We start from the raw sequence: 21,735 nt of genomic DNA on the forward strand, positions 1-21,735 counted from the left end.
TCGGTAGACAGGATGTTGGGTTGGATGGATCTTTGGTCTGACCTGGGTTCTTACGTTCTTAAGGTAATAAAAATACCAAGTAGAATTCTGCCTTCTTGCAGCAATCTTATGGAAAAGCTGGGTAGTATTTTTCTGAGGTAAGAAAAGGAAAGGTGGCATCATCAGATTTCTAAGCTGAAGTACTGTAGCTTGGGGTTGAGTTCAGGATTCATGTTAAGTCCTTCACTCAAGGACTGAGCCTGAGAGCTTCAAGAAGGTAAAGGAAATTACAATGAGACGGAGGGTTTGGGGTTGCTTTTTGTTTTATAGTTTTAAACATTCCTCTATGATGTTTGCAGTCGAAATGCTGCAGCATTGTTAATGCTCAAGAACCAGGAAGCAAGAGACTACAAACAGGTCAGTGTAAACACAATGTTCAAACTGAGTGACTTGCAAGATGTTAACAGGCAGCCTAACTGGCAAAAGCTGAATAACTCTTTTAAAAATCATTTCATGGATTTTTATTGGGCTTAGAGGTTCAGAGGCATTGAAATGTTATAAAAACATAGTGGGGCTGGTAGCACTGCCTGTTAAGATTGCCAGACCCTTCCCATGTAATACCCTGTTTTCAGCTGATTAAAAGTTGTCAAACTTTAATTGTATGGGATGAAATTTTCTATTCCAGGTGTCTGCCTCAGAATAAACTTTTTCTGGAAGTTTTTCAGCCAAAATGGTTCAGCTGTTTCCAAGAACAAAGTTGTGGAAAATACATTGTTTTACAGTATTAAAATTCTGGTGAGCTTTTCTTTGAGAGGCTCTAGTGCCCCTGTGCTTTGGAGCAGTAACTGGAAATTTGGCAGCTGATAGCCTTTGTGTCAGGAATGTACCTGTGCTGTTGAGAAGAATTGGTGCAAATTTGACTAAATTACAAACCTTTAAAAAATATTCATGTGACAGCTAAAACATCAGAAGATTCTGTCTTCCCTGAGCATGCTGAAGTCCCTTAGAGCACCTGTACTGACTAGACTATGCATATGTAACCCCCCCCCCCCCACAAGTGACTGAACATATTCCAGCCCAGAGCTTTAGAGCGGAAGCTGGATTTCCTCGTAATTGCAACTCCCTGCTGCCTCAGGCTGGGCACTAGAACTGAATACAGGGAGCTAACTTCTCCTGTGCCGTCAATGGCACGCAGACTCAGAAACACAGTTTTGCTGCTGCACAGGGAGCATGAAGAGGAAGCCACCTGACTTAAATATAGAGAGGACAAGAGCAGCAAAAAGGAGTAGGGGATGGAGGGAAAAGAGTATAGTGCAAGGTGTCTGACAGTACTGAGGGTGGGGAGAGAGAAAATGACTGGGAGCTGGGGATACTAGTTGGGCAATAAGACTGTGAGTGAGGAGAGGAACCTGGGGGCTTGTGTCCACTTACCAGGGGATCGATGCACAGCGATCGATCCACCAGGGGTCAATTCACAGATCTAGTGAAGACCCTCTAAATTACCCACCGATCGCTCTCCCAGCGACTCCAGTACTCCACTGGAGCAAGAAGCATAAAGCAAGTCGACGGGAAAAGTTTCTCCTGTCAACCCTGCACGGTGTAAACACTGCAATAAGTCGACCTAAGGTACATCGACTCTGGCTATGTTATTCACGTAGCTGGAGTTGCATAACTTGGGTCAATTTAGCCCTGTAAAGTGTAGACCTGCCCTAAGATTTGGATGGGGAGATAACGGGGGGAGGCTGAACAAGGAGACTGGGATGAGAAGCCTGAGAAGTGGAGAGTTGGACTGGGACAAGGAGCCCAGGGGTGAGGAAGAGACAGGATTGTGACATGTTGAAGAGGATGAGGCTGAAGGAGTCAAGTTTGGGTAGGGGGGCCAGGAGAGAACAGGCAGGAAGTTCTTAATGCTCCTTATATAGTCTCTTCCAAAACAAAGAATGAAACCAAGATTCCTGAGTCTCACCATTCCTCTGCCATCAGCAATATCTGTGAACCCCCCTGGCTAAGTGTGTGTGTCATTCCCCCACACCCACGCCGATCCACATTGAGGATGACAGCCTATTATTTCTATGAGTTACTCGATTAGCTCAAGTGACAGAGATGTGTGTGTGTGTGTGTGTGTGTGTGATGGATCAAAAGGTTCTTCAGCAGGGTTGGAACCATGTGGGTGTCAATATGATGCCACATGATGGAATTTGGGTTTGGTTGTCTTTTCTTAAAAAAGAAATTGCACACACGAACACAACTGTTAAAAGAACATATTGAATGAGAATAAAAGCAAATACTGAATAGGTGCTCATTGACTGTCCATCCTGAGCACTGGCTTGAGGTGCAGGGGCTCTTTGGAAGAAATAGTATATGTAATCATGTAAGTAAACATCTTGTCATAATGTGTGTGCACACAAAGGAGCCAAATTAAGGTTGCAGAGGAATTCTGAATTCCTAACTTCTTGAGTGCTTGACTTTGCAACCTTATTGTTACTTTAACATAGTTTTTTGTTAACAAGATTGCTTTTCCCCTCTCCCCTCACTTCTCCTTCAACCAAGCATTGAGCATATTTGCCTCTTTTCTTCCTCCTGGCTCAGGACAAGTCATACCTTATTATTTCTACATTAACACATACTCAATGAGAGAAAGATATGGTCATATACAATTTCATGGACATTGCTAACACACATGAACCCCTGCCAACACTCAGCCTTGACCTAAAAAAATCAAACTCTTAAGTTCTGAGAAGCTGAGAGAATTCTGCCACTATCCTAAAGTGCAGCTTCAGTTAGAGAAGTAACTCTGTAAAATGTCACCACCCACATTAGCGCCCTGTTGGTCCATCATGTATGTTTACTTGGGAAAACGTCATTTTGTTTCTGTTAATTGTATTGGTTCTACAGTGTGTGTGCGTCTTAAGCAATTTGTATGTGCCACTGGAACTAGGCTCCAGCAGTGCTATGGAGGAGAGCGGAATTCTGTTGACTCCTACATCAACAAAATTGCCTGCCACGTTCTAACTGTAGAATGTTCGTTATAGGTGGTGATGTAGCCTCCAGAAAGAATACCGATGGCATTCAGGAGGAGATTGCAGTCTGTTGTGGGGTTTTGTTTTGCCTTTGTTAAATGTTATAAACTTTTGATTTGCAAAATGAACAAACTTCATTTCTCAAAATGAAGAGAATATGAAACTCCATGTGCAGTTTGGGTGTTTTTTGTCACTTTTGACAGTTGGTGCACTTAAGCTAAAATCTCTATGGGCTTGTCTTCACTACCAGGGTAAGTCGACCTAAGTTGCACTAGTCCATGTACACAAATAATGTAGTTGGAGTTGACATAGCTTAGGTTGACTTACCCCGGTGTCTTCACTGCGCCGAATTGATGGGAGACGCTCTCCAGTCGACTTACATTAGTCTTCTCGGAGGGGTCAACCAGAGAGCACTCAGCCATCGATTTAGCAGGGCTTCACTAGATGTGCTAAACTGACACCCAGTGCATTGATTGCAGCAGCATCAATATCCCCGGTAGTGAAGGCAAGCCCTTTCTTATATATAGGAAATTGACCTGAGTGTTGAGGAAGCCAGACCTCAACCACCTACATAGCTGCATCCATACTGCAGCTTATGAGCTATAGAGGGGTGGTCAAACTGCAGCTTGTGTGCCACATGCAGCTCTTTTTTACAGTTAAAATGCAGCTCGAAGAGCCCCCCATCCTCTGTCTACCAGACTGGGGGTAGGGGGAGCTCAGGGCTTCTGCCCTGCAGCAGGGTAGTGGAGCTCGGGGCTGCTTCGGGGAGGGGTTCTCGGGGTTTCGGCCTCATGGGGTTCGCCTGCCAGGGCTCAGGGTTTTGGCAAGAGCAGGGTTGAATCCCTAAGCCCCATCAAGCACACCCCGGTTCTCAAACTTCTGAAGATTTGTCATATCTGGCTCGGAGGGGCAGTAAGTTTGGCCACTCCTGAACTATAGTAATAGCTGCAGCCTACTGGCCTTTTGGCGGCATGTGGTTGTAGCTAGTAGGTCTGCATAGTGTACTGACTATAATGTCTCCCAGCCAGCTTGCCCACCCACAACCCTTCCTGAAGTCCCTGTGGAGAGAACTCCATGGATCTTCACTCTGGGATGTGAAGTCCAATTGCCATTTTTCATCATCTTGGTTCTCATGCAGTGGAACCATAGTGTTTCTGATGCATTCTGAACTTGTGTGGTCACAGAGAGAGCCCAGTATCTCTTGCCCTTTCAGGATTTAACATTAGGATATTCATTCTGAGACATCAGTTTCTAATCTTGCCAAATGCAATGTTTGTTCATTTGCTTCTTTCTGACTTGTCTGTTTCTTTGTTTGCAGGACCTCCTAGATGAAGAGGAGGACAAGAAAGACCAATAGAAGCAATTCAGGAAAGGCCACTTAGATATAACTGCATCAGTGTGAAGTCTCTTGTTCTTCTCTTTAGCCTCCTGAAGTAGATGGCACAAGGTTTGATTTTTCTTTAGAAAATCAAATGAACTGCAGTTCACTACTCCAATTCTACTTATAGCTCTTGGTTGCCAAATATATTCTGTGTTGCAATGAGACTACAACATGATATATGGGATATGCCTTGAAGTTTATATTTCAGTTCTTGTGAGGAAAAATGTAAGCATATAAATGGAAATTTTCCATCTGCACTAACAACTCAGATGATCTCTATCCTTTTACTCTCAAAAATGGTAAAAGATCATGCACAATAACACCAATTGTTTGTAAGATTTGAGTGGTTTTGTAAATCACACCAAACCATGAAAACATGGTGACTTTAACCCCTTTTTTCCAGTGACTATCAAGAGTCCTATGAAATTTGATTACTTACGGGTTAAATAAGACTAAATATTTTTCATTTTCCATTCTACTTGTGTAGAAGGATTTGATTGACAATCAGTAAAAATACAGAAGGTAGATTTCTAAATCCACCTTACACTAGTTTATTTTCCCTCATTGTGCCACACAGATGGGTGTGTTTCACAATTATCCATTTTGCATGCCTTTGGGTTATTCTTTTGGAGTACTTCAGAATTTTTTGTCATAAAAAATAGTATTGGTCGGGGTTTTATTATTCCCTGATTCACTTGTACAAGGATTTAAATCTATTGTTTACTTTGTGTGTGTGTGCCACTGAGCTTTCTTGCTTTGCAAAGTGTAAAATTCGTTGAATGTTCATGTGTAATTTACTTATACTGATGAAAAGCAATTCATGGTTTATTACCTCAAAATAAATATACATTGTTTTTACATTATCTGTTTTTTTGCATCTGACAGCTAAATTCTGAGTAATTTTTGCATTAGTGATTCAAATTTTGTACTTAGAAGTTGGATATGATTGTTATATTAAAGGGATTGTTTAAGCTTATGAGTTTGTGTGTTTGTGGAAAATGTCCATTTTATCTGATCAACTGTCTCCCTTAAAATCAGTTTATAATTACCCATATGAAGAACAAAACATTTTCATAACATTACTATTTCACTTGCCTTGTCCAATAAATATGTATATTTGATGCTAAGTGTTTTTAAATTAATACAGACTAGAGGGTTCCAAAAATTAATGCAAAAGTTCAGAACAGACCATCTGAACACAACATGCTGTAGAAGGAAGTGTGTGCCCAGCAAAGTTATCCAGCCTAGCAGGGAGGTTAGTGGCATATGCTGAGGAGGGACGGGATTTTTTTCTATTTAGAAATTTAAAACATCTTTTGAAATTCAGGCAAAAAATGAAGAGCTGGTAATACATATTTGTTTGGTATATCTTTGTTTGAGTGTTTTTTGATAAAACTTTAGGAAGTAAGGCCCCAGTCTTGCAGGATGATCTGGAAGGAATTAGGGCTCTGTGCAGCCACAAAGGTCAATCCATGCAGCTTAACTTTTAGGATTAGAGTCTAAAACTTTTATGGCTCCAACTAAATGCTTTTATGTTATCAGCTTGTCTATACAGTAAATATGCCCTGGACACAACCTTAATATTAACATACAGAAACCTACATTTCAAAGAACCTTAAAAGTATAAAATCAAGTACCCAACAGTTTGAAAATGCCAGAATTTACCATTGCCCGTGTACAGTCCCTATTTTTCCCTACTCTCATTTTCAGGAACAAAAACAGCTGAAATTAAAAAACAGCCTAAGGCAGAGACCCAAATTTAAAATCTTGAAAAATTTTGGCAAAAATATAAGGAACTGAAAACAACTGCTTATGAAAGTGTTAGGGAACTTTACTTATGTTTCTATCTGCTCCACCTGAAATAGTACCTAGCATTGTGAAGGATCCCAAAGTGCTTACATACTATAGAAAGGAATAAAGGACTCTTGCTGTGAAATGCAACTGTTTAGATTAGCAGTACAGAGCATCTCTGCACTACCATTTAGGTTAGAACTCTTAGAATATGACGTTTAAGGTGAAGAGGAGAGTGGGATCGTCATATATCCGGTTTTATGTACAGATACATACTGGGTGTAAATCATTCTCTTTAAAAGTTTTATAATTACATAAACTTTCCCATCAGCCTAACAATTAAACACTGACTGATATTGGAGTAGTTGTAGAAGCCAGTCTTGAAAAGATCTGGAGGAGGACAGGACAGTAGCCATGCTTGTCAGTATAGGGAACGTGTTTTTGTAAATGCAGATTTTAAGCAACCCCTAATTTTCACACTCTCTTTTGCCTCCACCTCTTGTTTCTGTCTTAGAGATATTGCATTAATGGTACTTTATCAAAGTGCATGACAGTCAGATCTGTTAGATTCCAGCCTTCGTGTTAAGTCATTCTGACAACTGGGTTCAAAAAGGAATTAGATCAATTTATGGAGAATAGGGCCATCAGTGGCTTTTGGCCAAGATGCTCGGGGTGTACTCCATGATCCAGGTATCCCTGAACCTCCAACTGCCAGAGGCTGGGACTGGAGAGGGGATGGATCATTTGAAGTTACCCAGTTCTGTTCATTCCTGTTGAAGCATCTGGCATTGACTGCTGTTAGACCCCATCCATACTGGGCTAGCTGGACCATTGGTCTAGCTGTTCTTCGTTCATTAAGCATTGCTCACAAATATTTGATTTCATATTACATCTGATGCTTATTAACCTTTGAACTCAGGAGTTCCGCACTTTCCATATTTGTCTATATAAAGTTAAAACAAATTTCCATGCTTTGAAAATATAACCACACTTATTTGGAAAGAGGGTTAAAAGCACATTAAAATATTACAGCAGGTTTAGTGAACACTGGCATTTCTAAATCTTATTTTAAAAAACATTTTACAATATACTGCCTGCAGCTGGTTCACATTGGGATTTATCTCACAATACCTATAGCCCGCAGGACTGTGGCTATCAATAGAAATAGTAGTAGTGATATTATTCAAAAAAGTCCCAATTTAGCAATGTAGACAAAGAATGGAAGAACCCAAATTGACAAATATTTGGCTCTTGCAAGGTCTTGATCATGTGCGAGAAGCTCAGATGCTCCTCACAGATTATCTCTGTTTGGTACTTTATAGTTAAACTAGTCCATGCCAATATGGATTGAGTCAAAATTTCTTCCAGATTTAGTGATCAGTTTAACCCTGTGCATGTTAACAGAAATCACTTTGGGGAAATTTGAGTCCAAAGTGGTCAAGATAGACTCTGCTCTAATAATACTTAGCACTCTGTGTTACACCATCAAAGCGTTTTGAACATAGGCCCAAACATTTACTGATGGCTGCATGGGTGGGTGGTGGGAAAAGAAAAGAGAGGAGGGGAAAAAAAAAAAAAAAAAAAAGCTTCCCCTGCTTTTGTGTCCCTTGTGCTGGAGCCCTGCACAATGGCAGGTGATAGGGACTTACTGCCCCCTCCTAGCACCCACGAGTGCCGGTCACCCCAAAAAGGAGAGAGAAGACGCAAGGTCATGTTGCTCCCTCCTGTGGGCACTGGTTAGCAGAACTGAATGGACACAAAGGGGGGAACATTGCGCTCCCCCAAAGGCTGGTGTCCCTGCATGCCTGGGAGTTCCAGGAGTATACACCCCCAAGCCCACCAGCTTGCTCACCTCCACTCCCCTAATGCTCCTGGTGTGTTAGTAGCACCAAGCGCTTACTAGATTCTCAAAGTCAAATGTTAGGCTTGGCAGGAACTCCACAGCTGGAGAAACCAGGTAATAAGTTGAGAGACAGGGAGAGCTAACTCCAGGAATTCCCTGGTATGCAGTGGTCCCAGCCTTTAGGGGAACTCCATGAGTTTCCCCCCCTTTGTCTCCTTTCAGCTCCGCTAACCAGTGCCGGGGGGAAACATGACCCTGAGTCTTTCCCATCCCGTTAGGGGTGACGTGCACCTGTGGGTGCTAGGAGGGGCCGGTAAGTCCCTATCGCCTGCCATTGTGCATGGCTCCTGCATGAGGATCACTAAAACAGAGGAGTCTTTTTTTCTTTTTCTTTTCTTTTCCTCCCACCGACCAAGCAGCAGCCAGGAAATGTGTGGCCCTATTTTCAAAATACTGTGAAGGTGTATCACAAATTGCAAAGTATTCTTGGAGCACGGGGGGGGGGTGGGGCGCATCTTGCTCTAACAATCCCTTCCTAAACTTCCCTGGGGTAGTGCCACTCTGTGCCACTCCCAGTGCAGAGCTGCATCTAATAGACAGGACTAAGCTCTGAATGATTAGAAATGCGTATGAAAGGAATCCCTTTCCAGTGCGCACATATCACTTTTACCACTTGTATCCCTTTTGTTTCATACCCATAACTTAGTCACTAGGTGTTAAGAAACCGAACAAGAACCTAACAATCTTCTAACTACTTCCACAAAGGAATCGTAATGGAAAGTTAAACAAAAGAAATAAAAAAGAGAGTTTGAAAGAGAAGTGATGTAGGTTTCCAGTGACAAACGAAAGCCCCCTCCCAGTCGCCAGCGTTCGGTGCCACGCTTGATAAAAGGTGCTCTGTGAAGCAGAGTAAGGAATGAAGGTTCTCTCTTGTGCCAGGTTTCATCATTCGTCTCTTCCACATTCATCTACCTCCATCTGGGGGTGGGAGGTGCATTTTGAATTAGAGTGTTTTTTGTTTTTTATTCCTTAACTCATTTTTTTTCAAATACTTTTATTTGCAACACAGGTGGGGTTTTATTTTTCACATCTACTGTCCTCAATCTCACTATCCCTTCAATGTGTGATACTGCAAAGTTCAGAGCATCTCCTCACGATATTTGAAAACTGTGGACAATCAGGGCTAAATTAATTCCTAGTTTATACCTCATGCACACTTCCGTGAAATCCCTGGGGTTGCTTGGGCTGTGAACCATGGCTGGATTAGTCTCCCTCTGATTTTGGCCCTAATTAATGTTAGCTGAGGTCAGTCATGCCGATTCTTCTCCAAACTTCTTCCAATGTTACAGGACATCCTTAACTAAATCCATGGCTTTATTACTATCCTTTGCTGAGATCCCAGTTATGCAGATATCAAAGGACGCTCTCAGTTTTGTGGGTATTTGGATGAGATCGTATACAACATACAGTGTCAAAAATTGAGTTTATGTAGGATGATATAAATTAAGGAAATTTGTGTTGTTTTTAATGATTTTTCCAGTTCCTATTAGTATAACCAGAGGGATAGCTGTGTTAGTCTATATCCACAAAAACAACAAGGAGTCTGGTGGCACCTTAATGACTAACAGATTTATTTGGGCATAAGCTTTTGTGGGTAAAAAGGTGCCACTGGACTCTGTGTTATTACTGTAACCACCATTTAATACAGTACTTCATCTGGGGTCCAATACACTTTATGTGATCACTTAATTTGCATTGCCCTCATTCTAGCACCTAAAAAGATTAATAATTGTGTTTGACCACAGTAGCTTATTGAAGTGAACCTTTAAATCTGTTTTCATTCTACTTCATTTTTTATCCTGAGTGGATTCTAAGTCTACTTAGAAAGTCTTTGACCACACGTGGTGTCCCTATATCCTTTCGGTAAATAATGTTAAGCTGCAATTATGCATTTCACGATCCATTATTCCATTCTGGAGGCTGTATCAAATTCATCAGATCACATCCCCTTAAAAAGTTAAGTACTTCTACTGCATGTGTCCAGGGAAAGGACTCCTTAGTTATTTCGCATTGACTGTTACCAGATTGTTGTGTGTGGTTATTGTCCGTAGTGATATGTGATACACGCTTTGGAAGCTGACTGCCTTACTCACATGCTTAAAATCTTTGCTGAATCGGGGCCTCAGACTGCAGATGAGGGAGCTGCTGGTATGGCTGGCAATTCTCAGCACCACGGAGAAGGCGTGCAGGGATAGGAGTGCGCATGGGTGCATGGGAGGAGCACAAGCCCCACCTTTTCCAACGTGTTGTATGGACTGCAAATGAACTCATCATTACCTCCCTCCCCGCCACAGGACTAGGCTATGGGGTGGTGTTGGTGGCCTGTGACATACAGCAGGTCAGATCAGATGATCTGGAGGTCCCTTCTGGCCTTAAATTCTATGACTATACAGGCTCAGCCTCGGCTGGCATAAGCCCTCTAGTGTAGGCTATACAGCTACCGTTCTTGTCCTGCACCTCCTCCCCCGCAGCAGGGCTCTGTCTCCACAAGCGCTCTGAGCTGGGCACTGGTACTATACTCATAGTCACTGCTCCTTCCTGTGGATGTGGCTTCCGTGGCAGGTCGCGCGTGCCACTGACACCAGTGGATGTGCTAACACGCTCGGGGGCGATACACCCGCCGCTTGCTGACCTCGAGTTCCCTGACGGTGCTGGTATGTGGGCAGCACCGAGCGCTTATGCAGTGGTTAGATTCTCAACGCCTTGAACATTGGACTTGGCGGGAGCTCCACAGCTGGGGACATAGACTAGGGGCTGTTTTTTAAGATGAGTGACACGGAGCCAATCATCCCAAAGTCCAACAACCCAAAAGTCTCTGGTCAGTGCCACCCCAGAGTTCAAAAGTTTATCTGCAGAGTTTTACCCCCCCTCAGCCTGGATGGAAATGGAGGGGGGCCCACACAGGGTGGTGGGGCCCACACAGAGTGGTAAGGGGCACCTTATGTGGGCCAAGGCCAACTTCCTCCTCTCCTTAGAGTTCTGCTGCAGCCTTCACCACGACCAGCTCCACTTCACCAGCTGTGCCGCTCCTCCAGCCAACCTGTGAGCCACTCCAGCCGTCCCCGTAAACTACTCCACTCCGCTCACTGTTCCATGGGCTGCTCCAACATGCTGCAAACTGCTCCGTTTGCCAGCTGCTTAGCGATAGATCTTCAGGCTCCCCCACTAGTTAGCACAGCACTTAGTGCTCTCAGCTCAGTAATTTCAGCTCTTTAGTGATTTCAACTCTTAGCGATTTCCGCTCATAGTAGGGGAGCCCTGGTGCTGGTGCACCATTGGTCCAACCCGAATTCAGCTCAGCAGCCTTTAGATGGACTTCTAATGGAATCAAAATTAGCTCTACTCTTTAACAGGGGAGAGAGGAGGATGTGCCATTGGTGTTCCAGGCCCTCAAAAGGGGCCCATACCATCAAGTACACACACCAGTCCTCAACCTCTCTCCCTTTCACTGGGTTTTGGAACCCATGTTCCTTGTCTAGCAAGTGTCACTTAATTTATATTGAGACATCTCTGTCATAAAGCAGTCTCGTAGTTTCTCATTCACATAATTAGGTGGCAACACTTTATTTATCCTGCCCCAATAACAAAGAAATTGGGGATCCCAGAGCTGTCAAAATAACCATCCCAGGCTGCCTTAGGCTCTGCTGGGTGTGCCCATGCAAATACCAGATTCCACACTTTCTGAAATTCTTTCCACACTTCCCATAATTCACCACCAGATGTCAGGGTAGAGCTCATCCTGACTCTGCTTACACTTAATAAAGTAGTTTCAGACTTTTCAGATTCACACAGGGCCAAGTTACATGTGATACCACTACTCACGCTGAGTAGTACTTTACTCCACAGATAACCTGATTTACTTCAGTGGAACTATTTATGGTATAAGGTGCTAGTCAATGTGAGTAAGGATATCACAATCTGGCCCATCTGTTGCCATTTGACCTGTTCTCAGCCAGCATACTGTATGGGACTGAATCCTGAGCATTTTGTAACATCGTTGTTGCACCTTTTAACTGTTTAACAAGCTGTTATTCCCTGGTGATTTTTCCAGCTTGTGTTTGGAGCCCTTCAGATTGGTTTCATTGTGAGGTACCTTTCAGATCCCCTGGTTGGAGGATTCATAACTGCAGCAGCTTTTCAAGTTTTTGTTTCACAATTGAAAATAGTCTTAAATGTTTCAACCAAAAATTATAATGGGATCCTTTCCATAATATATGTAAGTATGCCCTGCTGATTTGCTTTTGTTTTATGTCACAATTTGTCCATAGTGGTCTCTCTTCCATCTTCTGCCTTCATTTCCTGCAGGGGTGATATACATACTAGATTGAGGGAATACAGGGTTTTCTTCAAGGACTTGATCCTGCTCCCATTGAGGTCAATAGATCGATAGGTGTCTGGGTTTAATTGACATGAATGGACCCCAATTCTGCATTTGTGGAAGGCTCCTTTTCCTTTCCTCTGTTCATAGGATGTCACAAGACTGTTATGAGGTCAGTTTAATTCACTTTCAATGTCCTGGGAGAAGGAACAGGTCAGTGAGATGATAACATTTGGATACAATAGTGGAGCCAGATTAATACAATAGAGGCTGACAAAATATAGGATGATCGATGTGACGCTTTTTTAATTTAAGTGGAAGAGACCTGTCTTTCTGGAGGAAAAGGTCCTGCGTTCTGTCCTTGTTAATGACTATGATGTCTGTGTGGCCATGTGCTATAAAGGGTACAGTCCTATGTTAGGGAATTACTACAACACATTTGAGATATTGTACACAATTCTTGTATTATTTTTACAAGGATATCACCCAGTTATGGAGGATGCAGGAGAAAAAATAAAATAATTTATTAAGGGACTTCAACGTGTAGCTGTACAGAAATGCTAGAGAAATTACAAATTAAATCTTCCTATCAGATCTGGGGGTAGATCTTGGAGAAAATGGTCAAATGAAGAATTATCTAGACTGCATTGTAGTAATATTGATTTCCTGAATTGTCCCATATTATGAAACCTACAGCTTTTCCCACTGAAGCTAATGAGTATTTTCATTGACTTTATCAGCAGCAGGGCTGAGCTCAAAGGGCTTTAGACTGGCTATATGCTAACAAGTCTCCAAAGGAGGACAGGCTTTGGCCAAAAAAGAATCAGACTTTATTTAAAATACTACTCTCGTAACATTGGTAGAAATGAGGGCCAGTTCAGGCAGAAGTGTATTCAGTTCTTTGCAATGTTTATGGAATGTCCAGTCTATTAATGCATGGAGTGGAATAAACTGGCATATGGTTTAGGAGTAATAGTGAAATTGAGAAAAAGAGAAAATCAGGCAGAATATTTGGAAAATCTTCCTGACAGTGAGATGTGTTAGTCTGTGGAATAATCTTCCTAGGAACTAATGGAAGCTCTAGCATCTTGGGACATTGAAAATAAGATCGAACAAAGCACTAAGTAATGTGCTATTGCAGGGGTGGCCAAACTGGCTCGTTATCTGCATGCATCTCTTTTACAGTTAAAGTGTGGCTCGCAGATCCACCCCCGCATCCCTCCATTTTGCATCTACCAGACTGCGGGGAGGGAAGCTTGGGGCTTCTGCCCTGTGGTGGGGTGGTGGGGCTAGATGCTTCTGCCAGAGGCAACTGGTGCCTTCTGGGGGAAGGGGGAGCCACAATTTAAAGGTTCACACCCCCCTCAACAGCTTGAGTCATGCCCCCCCCAGACATGCCCTCAGTGGCCTCTCCCTGCAACTCCCAGCTGTTAGCTCTGTGGGGAGGGGCAGCAGCAAAAGCAATGGCTCTCCCTGCAGCTCCCAGCTGTTTGCTTCTGCCTCGTCCCATGGCTGCAGTTCCCAGCCTGCTGGCTTCAGTAGCTGCTGTGCAGGGAGGGGGCCTGGCATCACCATGTGATTGAGTGGGGCCAGCAAACCCTGTCAAAAATCTGGGGGCCCCATGACCCCATGTGTCCCCCTCCCACATCACCTCTGCTTCTGCCCAATGGGAAGGAGGGGTCTCGGGGCTCCAACACCACAGGACATGCCTGCTGTGGCTTGGGGCTTCAGCAGGAGCAGGGATGAAGCCCTGAGCTCAGGCAGGCATCTGCCATGGGGCTGAAGCCCCAAGCTCCTCCTCCGTGCAGAGCTGAAGCCCCAAGCCTTGGCAGGAGCGCCCAGCTCTTGAACTTCTGAAGATTGTTGTATGCGGCTTGGAGGGTGAGTAAGTTTGGCTGCCCGTGCGCTATAGGGAGCAATGCTGTACTGTCATGGAGATGTACCAGATCTCTCAAGTTTTTCCATTTGTGTCTTTTATGATAGCCAAAGGGAAGTGCAACTAGGAAAGATATATTTTTGAAAAGGAATTATATGGTACTCCCAACTCTGATCCTAAAAATGAAGAGCTGCTGCTCTTGGTTAAAACTCAGTGTCCTTGTAGTGTAACAAATGGGTCATGCAGAGCCACTGTGTGCAGAGCACAGGGATGAATGAGTTCTAATCCCACCTCTGATAGTGATTTGTGTGATCTTGAGCAAGTGTTTTAACATCGGTGTGTCAGCGTTTCCCCACGTGTAAAGTAGGAATAGTAATAATATGTGCTCACCTCCTTCACATGGGTGTTGGGATGAAATTAGTAAAAAGGGTGAGAATAATTAGTAGTCCTCTCTCTGGATCAACTTCCATACACTTAGTATTGAACACATATTATTTTTACCATTTTGTCAGCAGTTTAAATTTTTTAAAAATCAGCTGCGCAAATTGCTGTGTGCAGTAAAACAATAAGGTCACATCCTCCTTTGCCTAGTGCTGCATGGATGGATAGAGATCCTGCCCATTACACACTTGCTGTAGGAATCTTCCTGGCCAGGGCTGACTTCCAATGGAGAGTTTGGGCACCATGAAGTGAGGTGACTTTGGTTTTCCCCAGAGCAGGATCCATGATGGCAGAATCATACTCTCTGGCTATGGACAATGGAGATAGGGAGGCTGAGCAAATATTTAATCGACACACTAGATACCATGCTCCTTGGGCATATGGTGAGTGAGCCAGTGTTTTAGCCATGCATCTGCTAGCTCCTTCTTGAGCATCACGGAAAGATCTTGCCTCCTATATGGGCAAGGAGGAAGAGGCACCATATGTCCTCTTTCTTGCCCTGTGCTTCAACAAAACACAGGCAGGATTTAACTCTTGTTATGTAATATTAATTATACAGAAGTTAAAAAGCATCTGATAAATAAGAGATCAGTCATTCTCCTAGTTGTGCTTCTTCAGTTAAATTCACCATGAGATCAACCCACTGATTCAGTGAGAGCTTGATAGTGCACAAAAGAAACTCACATTCATAATCAAATTCCTTAGACCAGTAAAAATGAGCATATGGGACAGGTAGTCCCTGACCTTCTCTGAGATTGTGTCTGCTTCTCTATGCAGGCTATTTTATCATTCTATTTAAGTGGCTTCAAAGTATTTTGAATTTTCTTTTATTTTTTCAGACCCTCATTGAAATATTTCAAAGAATTGGTACCACCAACATTGCAGATCTCATTGCTGGGCTACTCACCATTTTTATTTGTATGATAGTTAAAGAAATAAATGATCGATTCAAACACAAGATCTCTGTTCCTATTCCTATAGAAGTAATTGTGGTAAGCAAAGTACCCTAATAAGAAACACAGCAGACTGGGCTGATTGCAGGAAAATCAGAGCAATGTTTCAGTATTAAAACCATTGTTTTATATGATTCCAGACAATAGTAGCCACAGGGATCTCATACGCTGCTGACCTGGAAAAAAAGTACAATGCAGCCATTGTTAAAACCATTTCTAGAGGGTGAGTGCACTTATCTTCTGAGATACAGCTAATATTTTAAATGGCTATTAATGAGACTAGTAAAAGAATAATCATGAGAATCAGGGAGAGACACAGTCTGATTCATGGTCAAACATTTCCTGAATTCTAGTCTCAGCTCTGTCACTAATTCCCTTCATGGCCTTTGGTAAGCATCCCCCTAGCTGTACAATGGGAATAATAGTATCCTCATTTGTAAAGCATTTTGAGATCTATGGATGAAAATGCTATATAAGAGCTAGGTATTAATAATAATAATAATAATTATAATAATTAATAATCAGTTAATGTTTGTAAAGTGAGTATGGAAAATGCTATATAAATGCTAAGTGTTTTTAATAATATTTGACATGTACATAGGACTCAATCTTGAAAACCTAGACTTATGTGAGTAGTTCCATTGTAGTTCTTATTAATACAAATAGCCAGGGCCTCCCAAAGGATTCAGGGGGCCTGGGGCAAAGCAATTTCAGGGGCCCCTTCCATAAAAAATTGCAATACTATAGAATACTATATTCTTGTGGGGTGGGCCCTGTGAGGCTCGAGGCAAATTGCCCCGCTTGCCCCCCACCCCCAGGCAGCCCTGGGAAAAATAAACATTTTAAAACCTTCTGCATCTCGGCACAAACACAGTTTTGAGAACTTTTTGCATCAGCTAGTGCTAAAAGGCACTAAAGCACATTAAATGATTGGACACATATTGTCCATCAAAGCTTTTATTGAATCGAAAACTAAGGGTTTTTGAAAAGCAGAAAAAAATCATGGACAATGTCTGCTTTCCTTCAAAGTTTGTTTTTTTTTTTAATTCAAAGGCTGAAATTAGTCTGCCAAAACCTGAACTTGGTTTGGGGTTTCAGAAGTGTGTGGCCAAATATTTGCTGCTTGCTGTGTTTGTTTAAACAATGAAGTTCTGCTTAAAAAAAATCCAAAACTTTTGAACCACCTCAGCTTGTGACCAAATGCCTGAGCTCATCCAGTCAGAGATTTTTCCAGCTTTCTGATACTCTGCTGGCGTCCTTAACTCATATCTGTCTCCATAAAAGTCGGTTACTCACCTTTGTAACTGTTGTTCTTCGAGATGTGTTGCTCACATCCATTCCAGTTAGGTGTGCGCGCCGCGCGTGCACGTTCGTCGGAAACTTTTTACCCTAGCAACTCCAGTGGGCCGGCAGGTCGCCCCCTGGAGTGGCGCCGCCATGGCGCCCAATATATATCCCTGCCGGCCCACCCGCTCCTCAGTTCCTTCTTGCCGGCTACTCCGACAGTGGGGAAGGAGGGTGGGTGTGGAATGGATGTGAGCAACACATCTCGAAGAACAACAGTTACAAAGGTGAGTAACCGACTTTTCTTCTTCGAGTGATTGCTCACATCCATTCCAGTTAGGTGAATCCCAAGCCATACCTAGGCGGTGGGGTCGGAGTGAGAAGTAGCGGCATGGAGCACTGCAGATCCGAAGGCCGCATCCTCTCTTGACTGCTGGACCAGGGCGTAGTGGGAAGCAAAGGTGTGGACCGATGACCAGGTCGCTGCCCGACAGATTTCCTGGATGGGCACACGGGCGAGGAAAGCCAGCGACGACGCCTGCGCCCTGGTAGAATGCGCAGTCACATGGCCCGTAGGGACATGGGCCAAGTCATAGCAGGTCCTGATGCAGGACGTTACCCAAGAGGATAACCTCTGGGAGGAGATAGGAAGCCCTTTCATGCGGTCCGCTACCGCCACGAAAAGCTGGGGGGATTTGCGGAAGGGCTTAGTCCTCTCCACGTAGACCGCGAGAGCCCTACGGACATCAAGCGAGTGGAGCTGCTGCTCCCTGCCTGAGGAGTGAGGTTTCGGGAAAAAAACCGGGAGGAAAATCTCTTGGTTGACGTGGAAGGCTGAGACTACCTTGGGGAGAAAGGCCGGGTGTGGTCTCAGCTGCACCTTATCTTTGTGGAAGACCGTATATGGGGGGTCTACCACAAGAGCCCGGAGTTCCGACACCCGTCTAGCTGAGGTGATAGCTACTAGAAAGGCAGTCTTCCAAGAGAGGTAAAGCAGGGAGCAAGTGGCTAACGGTTCAAAGGGGGGTCCCATGAGTCGGGACAACACCAGGTTAAGATCCCAGGTTGGAGCAGGGGGACGGACGTTAGGGTATAAACGTTCCAGCCCCTTAAGGAATCTAGACACCGTTGGGTGAGAAAAAACAGAGCGACCATCCGCACCCGGGTGAAAGGTGGAGATAGCTGCTAGGTGAACTCGCAACGACGATATGGCCAGACCTTGCAGTTTGAGGGACCAAACGTAGTCTAAGATGTCGGCTACCGAAACTTCCATAGGGCGGAGATTTCTTTCCGCGCACCAACAGGAGAAACGCTTCCACTTGGCCGAATATGTCGCTCTCGTGGAAGGCTTCCTGCTGCCCAAAAGCACCTCCCTCACCGGCGTGGAGCAGCGCAGCTCGGAACCAGTCAGCCACGCAGGAGCCACGCCGCCAGGTGCAGCGACTGCAGGTCCGGGTGACAGAGGGTCCCGGGCTCCTGGGTAATCAGGTCCGGGTGAAGGGGCAGGGGAACTGGGTCGGCTATGGTCAGGTCCAGCAGCATGGGGTACCAGTGCTGTCTGGGCCATGCCGGGGCTACCATGATCACGTGAGCCCTGTCCCTGCGCACCTTCAGAAGGACCCTGTGGACCAGAGGGAATGGGGGAAACGCATAGTATAGGTGGGTCGACCACTGAATAAGGAAGGCATCCGCTATCGACCCGGGCTCCCTGCCCTGAAAGGAGCAGAACGCTTGGCACTTCCTGTTCCCCCTGGACGCGAAGAGGTCCACCCGGGGATAACCCCACCTCCAGAAGATGGAGAGGGCGACGTCCGGGCGAAGGGACCACTCGTGCGACAGGAAGGATCTGCTCAATCGATCCGCCAGCGTGTTTCGTACTCCGGGGAGGAAGGAAGCCGTGAGGTGAATGGAGTGGGCTATACAAAAGTCCCAGAGTCGCATCGCCTCGTGGCACAGGGGGGAGGATCTGGTGCCGCCTTGCTTGTTGATATAATACATGGTCGTTGTGTTGTCGGTGAACACCGCAACACAGCGACCCTGAAGCTGATGACAGAACGTTTGACAAGCAAGGCGGACCGCTCTCAACTCCCGCATGTTGATGTGTAACCCGACCTCCTCCTGGGACCACAGGCCCTGCGTTCTCAGGGTCCCTAGGTGGGCCCCCCAGCCTAGATCTGAGGCATCCGTTGTCAGGGACACCGAGGGCTGAGGTGGGTGGAAAGGGAGACCCGCACATAGCACGGACTGGTCTAGCCACCAGCCGAGAGAATCAAACACCCTCTGGGGGATTGTGACTAGCATGTCTAGCGGCTGTCTTGTCGGCCTGTAATGATCGATGAGCCACAACTGGAGGGGCCTCATGCGGAGCCGAGCGTAACCGGTCACAAAGGTGCAAGCCGCCATGTGGCCTAACAGGGTTAGACATGTCCGCACTGATGTCAAGGGGGCTGTCCGCAGTCGTTGAACAATCGCTGACAAGGCCTGGAACCTCTGCAATGGCAGTAAGGCCCTGGCCACAGTGGCGTCCAGGACGGCCCCGATGAATTCCACCCTCTGTGTGGGAATCAGGGTGGACTTGTCCGTGTTTATCAGGAGGCCCAAAGTGGCGAACATGCCGGTGATCACGCGGACATGGCTGCAGACTTGTTGTTCCGACGTGCCCCGAATCAACCAATCGTCCAGATAAGGAAACACGTGGATACGATTGCGCCGAAGATGCGCCACAACAACTGCCATGCATTTTGTAAACACCCTCGGGGCCGTGGACAGGCCAAATGGGAGGACTGCAAATTGGTAATGAAGGGGGCCCACCACGAAGCGAAGGAAACGTCTGTGGTGTGGCCAAATGGCAATGTGAAAATACGCGTCCTGCATGTCGAGGGCGGCGTACCAGTCTCCCGGATCCAGGGATGGGATAATGGTCCCCAGGGATACCATGCGGAACTTCAACTTCACCAGGTATTTGTTGAGCTCTCGCAGGTCGAGGATAGGCCTGAGGCCTCCCTTGGCCTTGGGGATCAGAAAGTAGCGGGAATAAAACCCCTTGCCTTTCTCGTTTTCCGGAACCGCCTCTATAGCTCCTTTGCTGAGGAGCGTCTGCACCTCCTATCGAAGGAATTGCTCGTGAGAGGGGTCCCTGAAGAGGGACGAGGAAGGGGGGCGGGAAGGAGGAAATGATACAAACTGCAGGCGGTATCCCGTCTGCACCGTGCGTAAGACCCAGCGGTCCGATGTTATTTGGGACCACGCCGGGAGGAAAAACGAAAGGCGGTTGGAAAACGGGGGGGAAGGATCCATGGGGGAAACTGTTACTGCGCCCTCGGGCGCACCTTCAAAATGAAGGCTTAGGTCCAGGCGGGGGCTTAGAGGGGCCTTGGTTCTGCCCCCCTTGGTTCCCCGAATGCCTGCGCCTTCCGTTCCTGCCACGGCGCCTGTTAAGGTCCTGCCGCTGGCGGAACTGGGAATACGGCCTGCGCTGTTGTTGTTGCTGTGGCCGGAAGGGTCTGCGTTGCGTTCCCGGTGTGTGCATCCCTAGGGACCGCATAATGACCCGATTATCTTTCAGACTCTTGAGTCTGGGGTCTGTCTTTTCAGAGAACAGGCCCTGGCCTTCGAAAGGGAGGTCCTGTATGGTATGCTGGAGCTCCGGCGGAAGGCCAGAAACCTGCAGCCAGGAGATGCGACGCATCGTTACTCCCGATGCGAGGGTACGGGCAGCCGAGTCTGCAGCGTCCAAAGAGGCTTGCAAGGACGTGCGAGCAACCTTCTTGCCTTCATCCAAGATGGCTGTAAATTCTTGGCGAGCGTCTTGTGGCAGCAGCTCCTTGAATTTGTCTGCTGCCACCCAGGAGTTGAAGGCGTATCTGCTCAGCAGGGCTTGCTGGTTGGAAACCCTGAGCTGCAGCGCCCCAGCCGAGTATACCTTACGGCCGAGGAGGTCCATTCGCCTGGCCTCTCTGGATTTAGGGGCTGGAGCCTCCTGCCCATGACGCTCTTTGTCGTTCACCGATTGAACCACCAGGGAACACGGTGTCGGGTGCACATGGAGGTACTCATAGCCTTTAGAAGGGGCCATGTACTTCCTCTCGACGCCCTTCGCAGTAGGGGGGATGGAGGCCGGAGACTGCCAGATGGTGTTGGCGTTTGCCTGGATGGTTCTTATGAAGGGCAGGGCGACCCTGGTGGGAGCATCTGCTGAGAGGATGGTGACAATCGGGTCCTCTATTTCGGAGACCTCCTCGGCTTGCAGACTCAGATTTTGAGCTACTCGCCTGAGGAGGTCTTGGTGCGCCCTGAGATCCAGCGGGGGGTGCTGTTGGAGGAGGTACCAGCCACCGCTTCATCAGGGGAGGAGGATGAGGAGACCCCCGGCAAGAGAGTGTCTAATGGAGGGTCTCCCTCGGCCCTCGCCTCTGCCTCAGGAGCCAGAGCGGAATCTTGTTGCTTGGACCCTTCCTCCCCATCCGGGGAGGGAGGGGGGTGAGACAATGAGGCTTCCGGCGCCCTGCGCTCCGCCGTCGCAGGCCTAGCAGGGAGCTGTTGGGGCCCCTGGGCTTGATGGTATGCCCAGGGTGTCCAGAACCCCCATTGCTGCGGGCCTTGGTCTTGTTGAGGCGGATCGCCAAATAGCGCCGCTTGCCGGTCGGTGCCCAGCGCATACCCGCTGTCCGTTTGGGAAGAGACCGACGGCTGTCTAGAAGGCCACGGCGGGGCTGACCCTGGTTGGTAAGGGTCCGCGCGGGTCGGCACGGGCGAACGTCTTGGTGCCGGGGACCGGTGCCGGGAGTAA

General features: G+C 46.3%; 2 protein-coding genes across 7 annotated transcripts in view; both read left to right on the top strand.

Annotated features, from left to right (window-relative positions):
• BCAP29 (B cell receptor associated protein 29) overlaps positions 1 to 5,356 on the top strand; it is a 49,444-nt gene extending 44,088 nt beyond the window's left edge. For both annotated transcript variants that reach the window (XM_050926063.1, XM_050926071.1), the window contains exon 8: positions 4,318 to 5,356. In XM_050926063.1, the coding sequence (XP_050782020.1) occupies positions 4,318 to 4,356 (39 nt within the window). In that variant the 3' untranslated portion in view covers positions 4,357 to 5,356. The remainder of the gene's footprint in view (positions 1 to 4,317) is intronic.
• Positions 1 to 21,735, top strand: part of CBLL1 (Cbl proto-oncogene like 1) — a 169,460-nt gene that overhangs the window by 104,952 nt on the left and 42,773 nt on the right. The window lies entirely within an intron of this gene.

The sequence above is a fragment of the Gopherus flavomarginatus genome, chromosome 1, assembly GCF_025201925.1.
Source record: "Gopherus flavomarginatus isolate rGopFla2 chromosome 1, rGopFla2.mat.asm, whole genome shotgun sequence".
In the NCBI taxonomy this organism is placed as follows: Eukaryota; Metazoa; Chordata; order Testudines; family Testudinidae; genus Gopherus; species Gopherus flavomarginatus.